General features: G+C 40.5%; 1 protein-coding gene across 5 annotated transcripts in view; it reads right to left on the reverse strand.

Annotated features, from left to right (window-relative positions):
• Positions 1-14,387, reverse strand: part of deptor (DEP domain containing MTOR-interacting protein) — a 32,741-nt gene extending 18,354 nt beyond the window's left edge. Inside the window, exons 1-5 of one of the 5 annotated variants that reach the window (XM_083897130.1) lie at positions 14,290-14,387; positions 14,115-14,191; positions 13,774-13,863; positions 7,534-7,712; positions 6,860-6,983 (exon numbers count right to left, since the gene is read on the reverse strand). In XM_083897130.1, the coding sequence (XP_083753256.1) occupies positions 6,860-6,983; positions 7,534-7,712; positions 13,774-13,863; positions 14,115-14,128 (407 nt within the window). In that variant the 5' untranslated portion in view covers positions 14,129-14,191; positions 14,290-14,387. Of the gene's footprint in view, positions 1-6,859; positions 6,984-7,533; positions 7,713-13,773; positions 13,864-14,114 lie in introns of all 5 variants that reach the window. The other 4 variants (XM_083897128.1, XM_083897129.1, XM_083897127.1 and 1 more) reach the window with 4 other exon arrangements.
• Positions 14,388-15,456: the final 1,069 nt, after the last annotated feature.

The raw sequence follows: 15,456 nt of genomic DNA on the forward strand, positions 1-15,456 counted from the left end.
AGGCCAGATCCTCTTTAAGACCTTATTCATTTGACCATTTCAACAAGAGATAAGTGTGCCTCCCCCATGAAAAGATTTATAGTAGTTAGTTTAAATAATAGTGAGAAACAATTAACCCGTCTTTGACAAGAAGAGACAACACTCGAAACAATCAAGAGCATCATTTTTCTTCAGGTGGAACTTTGTTTTGTTATCTTTACAAATAGGCAAATTGGGTTTCTTTGGACAAAAAAAACTGCATGCCAGTTCTTTTGGATAAGAATCAAATTAGCTGCAACCTCCTCCTGCACAACAAGTTTATTATTATAATGCGGACGAACAGTTTATCATTAAGCATACACACAATGTATAGTATAGTATAGCAGTATAGTAACTGCATAATGCCATGTACGGACCAGATGAGTTTGTTTAAGAAAGAGTTTTTTGTCTGTTTGTTTGTTTTTAATTATACAGCAGGCTGAAGGAAAAACATTTCATATCCTATTATGGAATAATTGCAAAACCATTAGTGACCATGAAGAACAGCTTCCACTTTGATTAAGCTAAATGGAGAAACCAAATATGTGAAATGAAACTTGATGAAACAGCCGGTAAAAAGCCAGTGTAGACAATTTAACTGTGACTAATATTCCAGAAAAAGCTGCAGAGCCACGCGTCAACAGAGGAATTCAACTTTGTCCCCGGGTGACACCGTGTTTTTAGTAAAAGAAAGTAAAAAAATACACATGAATTAACAGATTAAACATATGCTGTGTTTGAAGGTTGAGGCTCGATTAAGTCCTTGCAGAAAAGTCTTGTTTAAATGTCAAATTATGATTAATCAGAAGAGTTTAGTATAGGATAACTATAACGGCAAACACTGGCAGCCAACGTCTTAATACAAATGTTGAAAGAACTGGATTAATGTTTCACAAGGCCTGGCCTCATACATAATGCTATTTAATCCCACATAAATCAACAGATCATGTTTTGTTCCCTGAAAGAGATTGACTGTACTGTACTCAAAATGACGCATTTAAAGGGTATTACACAAGAAATACTGAAGATTCTATATACAGCATGTAAATGGTTCATTATGAGGCTGCAATGACCTGGATTTAGTGTAGATGTTCAGTCAGCGTGCCTAACTCATCCTGCGTGGCGTCCACACAGAAACAGATAACCAGGCCTTTTCCTCTAGTTTCACACACACATTTATAGACTTTGTTTTGCAATCAGAAATCCACGGCTCCTATTAAATGATACAAAAATCATGTGCTACTTTGAGGAAACTAGTGATTGAGACAATTAACTCCTCAGAAAAAATGCCGAAAAATGGCCGCCTGATGAGTAGATTTCAAGGTTTGCTTTATCCTACAAACTGGAAGACTACGTTTACTGTTGTATAAAAAGTCTATGGTAATTCCACAGTTTAGCTGAAGTTGCAATCAAGATCTTGCTTCTCGTTTGCTTTCATGATTAAACAACTCATTAAGAGCCAAAACGACAAATAATTATGCATTATCCATATCTGTAATATTATACTGTGGCAGAGTGTAGGAATATTATAGAGCCTTTTTATGGTATTTGTGGCTTTGGTCTCAGAAGTGGTTGAAGTCTCTAGAGGACGGTTTTAAATATGTATGAAAAAAAAAAAAGAAACTGCACTTAATGTGTTTACACATGCAAAGTGCTATTTTCCTACTTGACCAGCTGTTTTCAGATGCTTCACAGCTGAAAGACTCAAACTTCTCTTCAATCTCAGTTGCAGAATCCAAAACAGCAGCAACCACATGGAACAACAAATGAATAATCACTGCACTTTGCATTATTATACTCAAAGTAAATTGTATCCAGTAGAATAAATGTTTGAATGTGTTCATTCACCACCTTCTTTTGTCAATTACTCCATTATGCTGCGCACCACGCTGTAAGATATTCATCAGCTACTCATGCAGAAATGTTGGGAACATTTACGCTGAACAGCTGCTGTAATTTACCCGACATTATAGGTTTGTCTAAATGTGCAGTGACACAAACACAGGCATCCTTGTTAGTTTATATAAGCAGCAAGGTTTAGCAGAATTTATGTATCATCAGGAAACAAAAAGTAATGGATTGAAAAGAATAAACATGGTCCCCAGAAATTTGAAGTACATTTGGCATATGGGTTGAAACAAATGAAACTGCCAGTACACAAACCAACAGAAAAGATGTTTGTAAATGACAGGAAAGATCTAAAAACCATGTGCTTGAACCTGTGAAGCCGTTTAATGAGCAGAGGGGATGAACTCGTTTTTTTCTCTTTGTGCCTGAAGGAATTCAAAGCTGCTGTCAGTGAAATCATTTAAAGATATAGTATGCAACCTGTCTGCAGTAAAAAAAATATAAAATGTTTCCAACACTATTTGAATCTAGAAATCAGTATTTATGTTGTGGATATGCCAATTTGTTTTAAATATATAGGGTTTTCCTTTTTATTCGACTCAATAAAAGGCCACATTTTCCTGCTTCTGCAAATATTTCAAAATAAAAGTCTTGCTTTAAAAAATAAAGTTAATGGAAACGCTTTCACTTTGAGGACATCTTGTGTTTCTGACACATACGACAGACACTGAGCTGCTGGCCAGAGCTGAGATTCACCAGCTGTTGTGAGATATGTAATCCTGCTCTTAAGTAGCGAGGGAGCGAGGGAGGGATGTCGAGTCACCTAAACAGGAAGTAAAATGGAACTAATGATCCCACGCTGCTCCTTCATCTAACCTGGTCTTTTGTCATTACTTTACTTTACTTAAAGCGGACCTAGAGTGGTCCTGTTGCACATATATGTGACCCGCCACGGACCAAGCGGGAACAAGTCAGCCGAGCGCAAAACGAGAAAAAACAGGAAAAAGTAAATTATTTTCAAAATTAGGGATTTCCGTTTTTTTCAAAATTACACAAGTTGAAGTTTTGAAGAAGCCACTACATGCTTCAAATCACAGTATTGTGGGTCTTAAAACCATAAACTTTGTGTTTGAATTAAGGTTGTTTTATTGCTGTGAATCACTCCTAGTTTGGGTGTGGCGATCTCACATTCCAGAGCCTTTGTTGCTTTTTCAGCCAATCAGCTGACGATCACGGAGAATACACATGGCTAATTAATATGCACGCACACACAGAGAGAGAGGGAGGGGAGGGGGAGAGATGGAGTGCCTGGGCTGCGTATGTGTGTGTGTGAGTGTGTGTGCAGTGCGAAACTAAAGCGTGATTATCATCAAAGCAGTCATCATCAAAGCTTTGTTGAACAAAGGAAGGCAAGGAGAACAGGACAATATCTGATCTGTGGCTGAACTCTTCACATGGACAGAGAAAGCACAGAGACTGCTGGTGTGTGGACTGTTAGCATTTTAATCTAGCGATCTTTATGCTAACGTGTTAGCAGAATTCATCGTCACAAAAACAACAAACTGATGGATTATTCAGCGGCTGAAAGAGAGCAGGACACACACGGTAGTTGTCTGAGACGATGACGTGACGCCAGCACCGCGCTATAGTTTTATGGTTGAGTTTTTATATACGTAATGTTAGCGTTCAGTCACATACAGGGACGTTTTTTCTTGTAATTGTTTGACTAGCTCTAGCACAAACATGTGCTGAAGTGCTTGAATCATGTGTGAATGACACCGCTTTGTGTGTGAAGTATTGACTGTGATGCTAATGCTTTGAGTTGTGAGTTAGGACATTATCAGCTCATTCAGTAACAGACTACAAACTCCACCACAGAGCCACAATGTATTTCATTAGTGTCTGATTTGATATTAGAAATATGTGTCTGTCTTTGATCCTTCTCTCTTAAGTATATATAGTATATTTTGTTTTCATGTAACAACAAAAACAGATGATGGAAATACAGTGGTATGTGTGGTATGGTAGTGGCACCCCTGTAAATGTTCATGATTTTCCTTTATAAATCATACATTTTGTTTGAATAATTCTTGCACACTTTCTGTAAATCATATAAACTTTATTTCACGTCTCAATTATCACTGTGTTTGTCTCCTATATGATATATTTAACTGAAATGTCTTTTTCAAACAACCAATGATTTATAAAGGAAAATCTTGAACATTTACAGGGTTTTGCATACCTCTGTATGACTACACAAATGATAACAGAATAAGCTGTTTTGACCCGGAGTCAGACCCAGAGTCAGAAGACACTGTCGCTCGTGAAACACCTCCACAACGAACATTCTTCTTCTTCTACAGTTCAATGTACACAACCGGATGTGCCCGGACTAGTGCCCGGAGCAGGAGGATCTACTGTTCAGGAGAACTGGTGTTTGCGTATCCGGACCGGGTTTTTTCAGAGATCTCGCTGAGCCCGAGATTACAATAAAACACAGTGTTCTCAGCAGTGGCTGAAATGTTTGTTTTGAACCTTCAGGGCTTCTTAAACAAGGTAATGACGCAGATATACACTAAAAAAAACAGCGTTAATTTGAACTTCCGGTCTAGGTCCGCTTTAATGTTTCAAACAGGTTCATAATTTCGGCTTTGTTTATCGTGTATGTTGATTTGATGATCCATTTTGAGATCAACTGGGTGAGGCTGTTTATCTTTCCAGTGGGAAAACAACCACCCATCATCAAAGCAGCCACACTGTGACCACGCCGTCTCACTACACCAGGTAATTAAGAGTGTGTTTGTGTTACACTTTTCAGCTACTTTGGCTTATAATAAAAAAAGTGAGAGATTCTGCACATTAAAAAGTATTCAACACAAAATTCACCCAGAATACAATGGTGTTACAATATATCCATCCTTCTGACTAAATGTCCTATTTTAAACCTGGTTGAAAGACTACAATCACACTGTGAGCTGGTTTATGGTAGTGTTAGTAATGTTCTGAACCTCACGGTGGAGGACCACATACAGTAAGTCGGTGTGATGTGCAACTCTTAATCTAACCAATGCTAATTCAATCAAGACTAAAACTTGCTCTGGACTGTTTCTTTGATTTTATTTGTTTTAGAAAATCTGACATTTGTCTGAATTTATGCAAACCACTAATCTAACAACCAAACCACAAGTTGATAAACTTAGGAAATATGAAATCATGTAATCATCCCATTCGTATGGGGTAAGGAAATTTTCACTTAGGCTGTTTTTTTTGTTTTTGTTTTTTTTTGTGTATCCACAAAGCAACACTAGTTAACAAGCAAGTGTGTGTGCGTGGAGATTAACTAAACACATAGCTTTGAGAGCTAAGATGACAGATGTCTCTCCTTGGATGATTTCTTCCTCTTATGCAACTGATCTGTATGTGTGCGTGTGTGTTTGTGTTTGTGCGTGTCACCATGTACAGTGGGTTAAAAAGGTCTGTTCATCTCAGATTTTTGGACCATCGTATGTGTTAGGAGACGCACTTCAATGGGTTGTTTGCTCTCATATGACAAAGCGGTGACAGGGTTTGTGAATGTGAATGAGAGGGTGAGTGAAGTCACGTGTGTGTTTTTGTGTATGCGCCACTAATATACCACCAGGAGAGACACACTTCAGAAGACTATAGCCTGTTTCTATAGAAACAATTAGTCTCATCACTCTTAGAAAAACACAATCATCGGTACAAGGCTGATGACAAACAAAAACATTCTCATTAGTTGTGTCCCGCGCGCTCGTCTAAATCCAGCATGTTTTTGTACGAATGGAATGAGTCACTTCTCGTCGAAATGCTCCTAATGCACTTCACTCAGGCTTTTATCAAACTAGCTCAGTGCGAGGCACTCGAACATAAATGAACCCATTTTCAAAATGACGTCTGACAGTGGCTTCACAGATACTCTCAATAAAGCAAAGTGAGACAGTGGGCAGGAAACACACACACACATACGTGCTGCACACTAAGGCTCGCCAATTAGCCACGGAGCTTGAACAGCATCAGAAAATGTGACCGTTTACAGATCTTTGTATCAGACGAGGAATGAACCCTTTAAAGGGGTCATATTATACCCCATTTCTCCAAGAAACCTAGTTCCCTGGTGTCCTAATGAACATGTCTGTGACATGCTTTGGTCAAAAATACCATAAGGATGAAGCACCACAGCAGTTCAATCACTCTGCCAAAACAGCCCTGTTCAGAACGCTCTGTTTAGTAGTATCTCTTTAGGTCCACAAACAAACAAAAACAAAAAAAAAGTAAAAGGAAACTTAAGGGACAGGAAATGACATCAGCCACAGAGGCTACTGGAGGCTACATTTGGAAAAGTGATCATTTACAGGCTCTAGCAGGCACATTGCCGTCATATATAACATGTATCCACTGGACAGATAAATCCTCTGAGGCTGGAAGTTTGTGTAGGACTCTGTGCTGCACTGTGGAACCAAGAATAGCACTTTTCACGGACTTCTGGTTTTCAGATACTATTGCCCTCGCCAGCACTCTGGTGTGTTTTATGGACAAAGCGGAGCTCCGCGAGACAACAATTCCAGGAATTTAGCGCATTGTGACGTCCCAGTGAGCGCAACATTGCGTGTTTTATCTACTGTACTTAGACTGGGGAGAACCACAAAAACTTGATTGAATCATCTTTTATCACACTTTGCCGACTGATAGGACCTCCAGAGTCCCAAATATAAGGATTTAAATGATCAAAAAGTTGATTTTGCATAATATGGGACCTTTAATGCGAAGAAAACACAAGCAACACAACTTCAACTTCATAACAGACTTGATTGAGCTGAATACCAAAGCTAAAAACTAGTTTGAAAAATCCTCTAGAGCCTGTGAACTTATTCAGTAGTTCATTGAAGTGAAAGACAAAAATATATAAATATTGGCTTCTTACAGTTCCACTATAAAGGAACAGGAAACGGTGTGTTTCTGTGTGTGTACATACTTCTCATATATCCTCTGGCCCCTCATGAAGACCTTGGCTTCACTGTCCAGCGGGAAAGTACCATCGTCCTTACGGAAGCGGTAAAACAGCTTCAAGTCTTTGAACTCCCGGTGCTCGTCACACACTTAAAATACACAGGCAGAAAAAAAAACAAAGAGAATTTGAGCTGCTTTGATTTGAAAGATATTATCACATGTAGGAGTTAGAATGCTCCTGTAGAGAGAAACAGAGATTATCACGTCTGTTAGTGAGTGTCTGGCAAAATCCTGAAACTCAGAGGCAGAGAAATATGTAAACAAGGACAAACAAAGAAGACGAAACACAGAAGGACACAGACAGACTTCCCTCGTCACTATCACAACCAGCAGGCAGACAGTGACTCCTGAGTGTCCATTCACGTTAATGTTAAATCCATTTGCTTTATTTGCTTTCTCTTTTATGGTCATGACTAGTGTGTGCTTTGGTTAATTTGTGATGGCAGAGTAAAGCACAAGCAAAATAACCGTGATTATATTATGAAAGCAGTCACTTAAATTTAAACAACATTCAATCATTAACTGAGAATGCAGCAGCCACAGTCTGGTCAGATGTGAAGCAGCTACATGAGAATCACTCCTCATTCAATACAGGAAGAAGAGAAAACTGCAAACAAAGCTAACACAGTGAAGTCGTACCATGGTGAATGATGCTCTGGTCTAGAAGCTTCTGCATGATCCTGATCGCCGTGTCTCGATCTGACGCCTCCTTGTGTTCAATTAACCAGTCAATGAGCTCCTTGGCCACAAAGCAGTTTGGGTAAGTTCGCAGGTGGTGCCGCCGATCCTTGATCACCTTTGCCTCATGGAGTCGCAGCCTGGTGAGCAGAAAATGAGACACAGAGGACACAAAGATTTTATTGAGCGTTGTTCGACCCGAATCCTTGGGGGGAGATGGCACAGTGGTGAGCACTGCTGCCTCACAGCTACAAGGTGCTGGGTTCATGTCTGCATAGGTCCCTTGTGGCAGCGCGCTCAGTCACAGTGGCTCTGATCAACCATCCATCTGACAATCCATGACAATAAACATGATTTCCTTTCTTTCTTTAGAACTTTTGATGTGATTAGTGTGACACATATGAGGCAGGTGCTAGTAACGTCATTCAGCTAGTCATTCAAAAAGCATGGTAATAAACAAACTGATTATTAATGTTGTTTTTTTTTTTTATAAATAAATCAAGCTCTAAGATTTTTCAGCTGCTTAAATATAAGAATATTTTCTGGTTTCTTTGCTCCATGTAACGAAGAAAACCACTACAACTGATTACATTTGGTTTGTTGACAAAGGAACAGCATTATTTAGAGGGTTGGAAAACACTGACAACATTTTTCAACATTGTCTGACATTTGATGAACCAAACAACTACTTGATTAACCGCGAAACTAATTGACGAATCCATGATGAAAATAGTTCTCATATTAGGACTCATATTATACCCTATTTCTCCAAGTTAAACTAGTTCCCTGGTGTCCTAATGAACATCTGTGACATGCTTTGGTCAAAATACCATAAGGATGAAGCACCATCAGCAGAATGCCCTGTTTAGTAGTATCTCTTTAAAAAAAAAAGTAAAACAAAACTTAAGGGACAGGAAATTACATCAGCCACATTTGGAAAAGAGATCATTTGCAGGCTCTAGCAGGCACATTGACGTCAACATGTATCCACTGGACAGATTAAATCCTCTGAGGCTGGAAGTTTGTGTAGGACTCTGTGCTGCACTGTGGAGCCAAGAATAGAACTTTTCGCAGATTTTGCGGACTTCCAGTTTTCGGATACCGTTTCCCTCGCCAGCACTCTGTCGTGTTTTACGGACAAAGCGTGTGAGTGCTTAAGTCAACATCGCTTGTTTCATCTCCTGTACTAAGACTGAGGAGGACCAGAAAAACATGAGTGAGTCGTCTTTTATCACACTTCGCCGACTGATAGGACCGCCAGTGTCCCAAATGTAAGGATTTAAATTTTAAAAAAGTAAAAAAGTTGATTTTGCATAATACGGGACCTTTAATTCACACACAGTCTAGGGGGGGATTTATTAATGTGACTTTATTACAGGATGGCATGACAAACCACTCACTCTCGTTTGACGTCCTAGAGTTTCTCCTCATCAAGGTGACCTCTTCCTGAACCTGACCACTGTCAAACAGCTCACCACAGGCTCGTCTCATGCCAAGCTGAGCCCGTGTGCAGCTGGCAAAGATCACTTGGATCACATAGGATTAGCAATGACAGGCCTGCCCAATTAGACCTGCACAACTGTTCTGCCAAGACTCGCGATCAGGCGAACAACCTGACCAAGTTATAGACTTAAAATCCAGTCCAATCCAATCTCTAATCTGTATCTTTGTATGACGAAAAATGTACATTACATTCAAACAATTGTCAAAGAAGTTAACAATGCTGATTCTGTGTTTCACACAACAGCAGTGTTAAGATCTTGTTAAGCCTGGTGACATTTACGCACTGCACAAAGGAAGCGCCTTGCGCTAGTAAAGCAAGACTAAAAACGCAAAGAAGCACCCATGAAAAGTTTCACATGTGAATTCTATAGCTCAAAAAACCAGGTGGTTCAGCAATGTGATGTATTTAACGCCTCTTGCTCCACCCGTTCCTGCTCTGCCTGTGTGTTCACCAAACGCTCCCTCAGTCAGGGCTGATAGTTTTGTTTGATAGAGCCCATTTTCACACGATAATTTCTGTTTACAAAGACCAAACAGACGAAGAATAACAACATCAATGACAAAAATAATGCCGATTTTTGTCTTATGAGGAGCTTAGTTGTCAGATTTATGGTAAATGTTCTCGCTCTGTGTGTTAGCGTTTCTTTAACTCGTGTTGGCTCAAACAACAGCAGATGGGAGCATTAAGCGAAAACAAGTCTCCTGTCCCTGGTTCCTGGCCTGGTTCCTGGCCTGCAAAAATGCATGGAGAATCACACTCTATTACATTATGCAACAAACTGTCTATTCACGACTATACACACTGGTCACAAGACTTGCTTCAGCAGCTGCATGTGCCTGTGTATCATAACAGCAGCCTTTCTCTGTTTTCAGCCATCTGCCCGAAACATATCTATTCTAAGATACGAGCAGTCGCCGGGACAAATGTGTGATAAGATTTGTTTTATTATTATTATTTAAGGCCAGTGTTATCAGTACCAGGAATTGTGTCATGTTACATGAGTTGGACTCGTGATAAAGTGATCAAACAAAGGTGTGGATTAGGTACACTCCTTACTCTTGCACTGGCTGCTTTTAATATCAGACCTAATTTTGTCTTCTTGACTGTTCAAAAAGTTCAAGTGGCTGTGAGTTTCTCACTCCCTGGTGTATTTTTTTTTACTGTGCCATGAATTCAGGCCAAAGCCAAAGGACAAAGCTAAATCTGGCAGTCAAGGTAAAACACTGGAAACACATCAATCATTAAACTATCAAGTCTTTGTGTGCGTGTGTGTGCAATGTCACAAGAGGAAAGCTTTGTCCACATCCACACACGTCACTGGAAAATGGAAGTGTACCAACAGATTCCATGGTGAAGATGAATTTAATTGTGACAATGTGTTTTGAGCTAAATGCTAACACGGTAATACTAATATTTACCATGTGCACTTAACTGTAGGGACGGAACGATATCACTTTTCAACATCGAGTATCTACCGATAGCGACATTAGTCGGATACAGTCATTTTAGACCATTTATGAACACATTTTGTGCATTTCAAAGACATAATTCAAATATTGAAATATTGTAATAAAACGCCCAAACATGACTGGATTGCATCAGATTTTACATTTTTATCTGTCCGATAACCGATCCTGTAATTTTGACCGGTATCGGGCCGATACTGACTCCCAATCCCTAATTAATTGTGTCTCCCATACCGACGTTTGACAATTGAACACAGAGAAGAGCTAAGGCTAATTGTTATCATTATATTAGTAGTAAACCGAAGTTTTGGACAAATGTAAGTTTTTGACCTGAGGAATCACAACCACCAGCTGATATATGGTCGAGGAGGTTCTGGTGGACTAGGACAGGGATTGACGATCCAGATTCGACTCTCAGGAGCCGGGTCTGTTGCACGCAGTCCCAAGATGTATCAAAGGATCTCAGCCAAGAAGTTGCTGTTTTCCAGATTATTGCAACGGTAGTGCAATCCAAGGTACATAATCTACAATGTAGGCCCCGTTTGTGCTCTGCTCTGATACTCTAGCTCCCTGATATGTTTCTCAGCATTGGTGACTCTGGCACAGGTGACTTTTGTAAGATCTTTTTCCTTTTAAGTTTCGGGGCTGCATATTTGTTTTTGATTGTAACCAAGAATTCAGATACAAACTTTTCTTTTTAAAGTATGATAGAAGAATGTCATGTAATAGGCAGCCTGTGGAATTCCAAGCAGCCAAATATGCCATTCCTTCTTGTCATATGACTTCCCTCAAAATACTGATATCTGTGCTATGTGGGTGAATGACAAAGCTCTCAGGCAGACTCCTGGGTCTGTACATGAAGCATTAAGTCAGAGAGCAAGTCTTGTCCTGGATGTCACAACTTCAAGTCCCTTCACGCAGAACAGCAGCTTCTCAGAAGACTCTGGGACAGCAACTCTGACCAACCCTTCCGTCTACTGACACCAGTCACACTGCCAGCTGGCAGCCGCCACATACAGCTGTGCCAGGGACAAGCACACACACACACATACACAGCATAAACAGAGCAAAGTGAGAGAACCTGAAGAGAATGTCCAGACATGATGGGTAATCTCTCAACCGTCCATTGGTGAACCTCAAAACTCAACTTTCATGCAGCTGGAAAAAGCAATATAGTGTTGTCCTCATAGTTCAGTGGGGGGGCTGAAATTCCAGGCATTGGTGCCATGCTTTATCTACTGAGGACTCTATTCATCACTGCTGTCTGTGAGCACGGGTCAGAGAGTACCTCTATGGTTCTGGGGCTTTTCTACAGCATGTCAACAACACTCATAATGACAGAGTTAGTATAGGTTCATCATTCCCTCATCATTCAACTTAGCTTTACTTAGTTAGCGAGGGTGTGTGTGGGCTGAGCCCGATGGCCAATGAACGACGACACAAAGGACAACAATGCAGGACATCCAGCAGCTCTTTTCCTGCTCAGTTTGTGGCTCTTTGTCACAACAATACATCGAGCTTTGGATGAAAATACACTGTGGGCGTTTGCCTCGACCGCAAACGAGATATTTACAGTGATCTCAAGGGAGCGACGTTTTTTCTGCCGCCCAATCAGCCGACTGTCGTGGCCGTACCGTACCATTTTACCCTGGTACCTCAAGGGAAGAGTTGGGGCTGATTCATTTTGGTATTATTCCTAATGGAAACCCAACAACATTATGTACCAATCCAAACCATTCCACTCAATAGAAACATGGTCTTTAAATGTGCACAGTATGTCGTGGGAGTCGAGCATATGGGTGACTTTTTTGCCTGTGAATGCTACAGTGGGTTTGATATTGTCCATCTGTATTTTTTTCTACTTTAAGATCATATAGTCAAGTATAATTTAAAATATTAAATGCACACTCTGGCCGTTTGTCTGTTCAGGCTGCTGTAGAAACATGGTGGTGCAAGATGGCTGACCATGATCTATGTATATTTGATATGGCAGAGATGTTTTTTTTTCTTCCTGACGCAACCTTCCCATTTATCCGTGCTGGGAACCAGCACTAGTGGCACATTATCAGGAACCCTTCCCCTTGCAGTACTAGAGTAATGTTGCCATAAAATGGTGCAGTGAGCTGATTGGGCGATACAGAATAAGCGTCACTCGGAATCTATTGTCATACAAAGCTTGAGGTCTTGTTGAGACAAAACAGCCACAAACCGAGCAGGTAATAAAGCGAGCTGCTGGATGTCCTTCTTTGTTGTCCATTGTGTTGTTGTCTGTTGTGTCTCGGTCAATGTCTTATCTCGCTGACGCGGCGTTCCGGCACAGTGCACACCCCGCCTACTAAGTAAAGGTACTGTTGCGAGCCTGAATGAGGGCTTTGCCATTCCAAACTGTATTGTACCATGATGGAAACACGGGCCATGAGAGTAGACTGGATGTGTCTCCCATGGCTGGGGTCAATTGGAGATTGGGCAGGGTCTCTGCAGGTTTCAACAAGTCAGACCTTTTAAGACTTTTTTAAGACCATAATGAATACAATTTAAGACCCATTTCAAATCCATACTGGCAAAAAAGTACAAAAGACATGAAGGAAAATTGGAGCCACATATCGTTGAACTTGCAATTCGGCTTGGATGTGGGCTTTCATTAAGTTTTCTCCGCTGCTAGGCTAAGCTGTAACATACCGCGGCGTGCGCATAGCACACTAGCTAGTGGTGGGGTGCTCGATAAATTCTCACCAGGGAACACAGGTGGCCTACTTTAGTTCCGTGTTGTAGTTATGTTATCGCATCCTTAAAAATAGAAACATTTCAAAGCGAGACTGAAGTTAATGCATGTTTTAAATAAACGTAACGTTAATAGATTTTTAAGAACTTTCAAAATTGTATTTAAGACCCCTTAAATTCAAATGATTGGATTTTTTAAGACTTTTTAAGACCCCGCGGATACCCGGTGGAGATTCATAGCGGCAACATTCATACAATTTCTGCAAATAAACCTGTTTAAACCACATGTTACACAGGCCCTTTTAAGTTTGAAGACATAATTATTGGGGTTTGGGAGGGTTCTGTATTTTTGTCTTTGATGTAACTTTAATATTGCATTTCTGTCCTTTATTCTTTTTGTCTTTCATATATATATTTGTCAGGGCTTCACTAACGGTCAGGTGTACACACATGAACACAGCAGCTCTTCCAAGGTCAGCGGGAAGCCGGGGGAGGAGCAAGCCGACCTACCTGAGCTGTTCTCCGGTGACGAGCACCTCAGCCAGCCGCTCCAGCTCTGCAGCCTTTTTCTGCATAGTGTTCCCGATCCCGTCCATCGCTCTGCCGATGCAAGACACACACACAGAGATGATGTGTTTCCATCACACAAAGACATCATTCAACACTGTTGCATTTTAGTTTGTAACAGAGAAAATTAGCTATTCAACAAGAAGGTGTTTGTACTGTAGCTGACAAAACCACACACACACACACACACACACACGTTGATAAACAAAGGCAAACAGGATGAGGATTTTTTTTTCTTTTACAGAATAAACAAAACACAAACAGTCAAGTCCATGCCTGCTTACCTTTCATGCACCATGAGAACGATGATGGTGTGAGATTATCAGTCAATCCTTTGATGAAAATCCAAGAATTATTCCATCTGAGCAAACGTGCGACAATGACAACAGTCTCAGTGTCAGCAGCTCTTCACTGTTCAAATATCTTTACACACACACTCATTCACTCACACACACACACATAGGCTCGTGCATGTCCCTTGGTGGATCCCCTCTTTTAGGATTTCTGCTGCTCTCTGAATGCAGCAGCGTCCGTGTAAACACGCGCCGCCGTCACTGACACAACACTCACGGGACAGAGGCACGTTTCAGTCCACGGCGCAGCAGCAGCAGCAGCCACCAGCGCTCGTCCATCCACAAAGCCCCCGCATTGGGAGGACTCGTGTGACGTCACCGTGGGCGTTGCCCACCAAGGGGCGGGGTTACAGAGCCACGCGGGTGTGCTCAATTTCCACACCGCCGGATGCAGGAGAGGACTGCAGTGATGAGGGGGGTGGGACATTTAATTTAACACCGTATAATTGTTTTATATAAAACACAGACGTTATTATTATAATAATTATTATTAGTAGTAGTAGTAGTATATAACTGTTGTTGTTACAGGGTTACAGAGAGATTACAATAATTTTTTAATGATGCATAAAAAGAAAATTTTCATTAAAATAAAATAAAAAATCTTCTCTTTTTTTGCATATTTCTTACTTTTTATTACACACAAACAAAGAATTCCCTGTATGTTATTAATGTTGAACATTCAGCAATTAAAGATGGCAGATTAAATTAGTTAAAACATCTCTGAATACATGATAACAACTGCTGGAACCACATTCCTCGTATGTCAATAAAGCTGATTCTGATTCTGATCTTCAGCCAGATAGGTGTGATTATTCAGAGTGTATTTCTAAAAGGATCCAGAGAGAGAGACCAGCTGCTTTGAAAGATGTGCAAATGGCTGAAAGTAGCTGAAAAATAAAGTATTTTCCTGCCAATTTTCATAACAAATGTCCCTTTCTCACTCTGCTTTGAAACAAAACAACATTATTGTTTTTGTTATTCTCCTGATAGACTAGAAACATTCAACATTTAATCACTGATTCCCAGTGAGCCAGGACACGTGTGGGTGTGATCGTCTTTCCTCCCTCATCAGTGACATCAGTGACAGTTCACCTGTGTAAATGTCAGTGATTCTCCACCCTACAATATACACACTGCAGCCTATATAACCAGTAGTTATATAAGAGTCTTAATTATGTCAGATGCACACACACTCCTGTTGCTCTGTTTATCATGCAACATAATAAGAAACAGGCCTCATGTAATTTCATTGCTACTGTTACACGTTATAGAT

The sequence above is a fragment of the Microchirus variegatus genome (genome assembly GCF_963457635.1).
Source record: "Microchirus variegatus genome assembly, chromosome: 1".
NCBI classification, from domain to species: Eukaryota; Metazoa; Chordata; class Actinopteri; order Pleuronectiformes; family Soleidae; genus Microchirus; species Microchirus variegatus.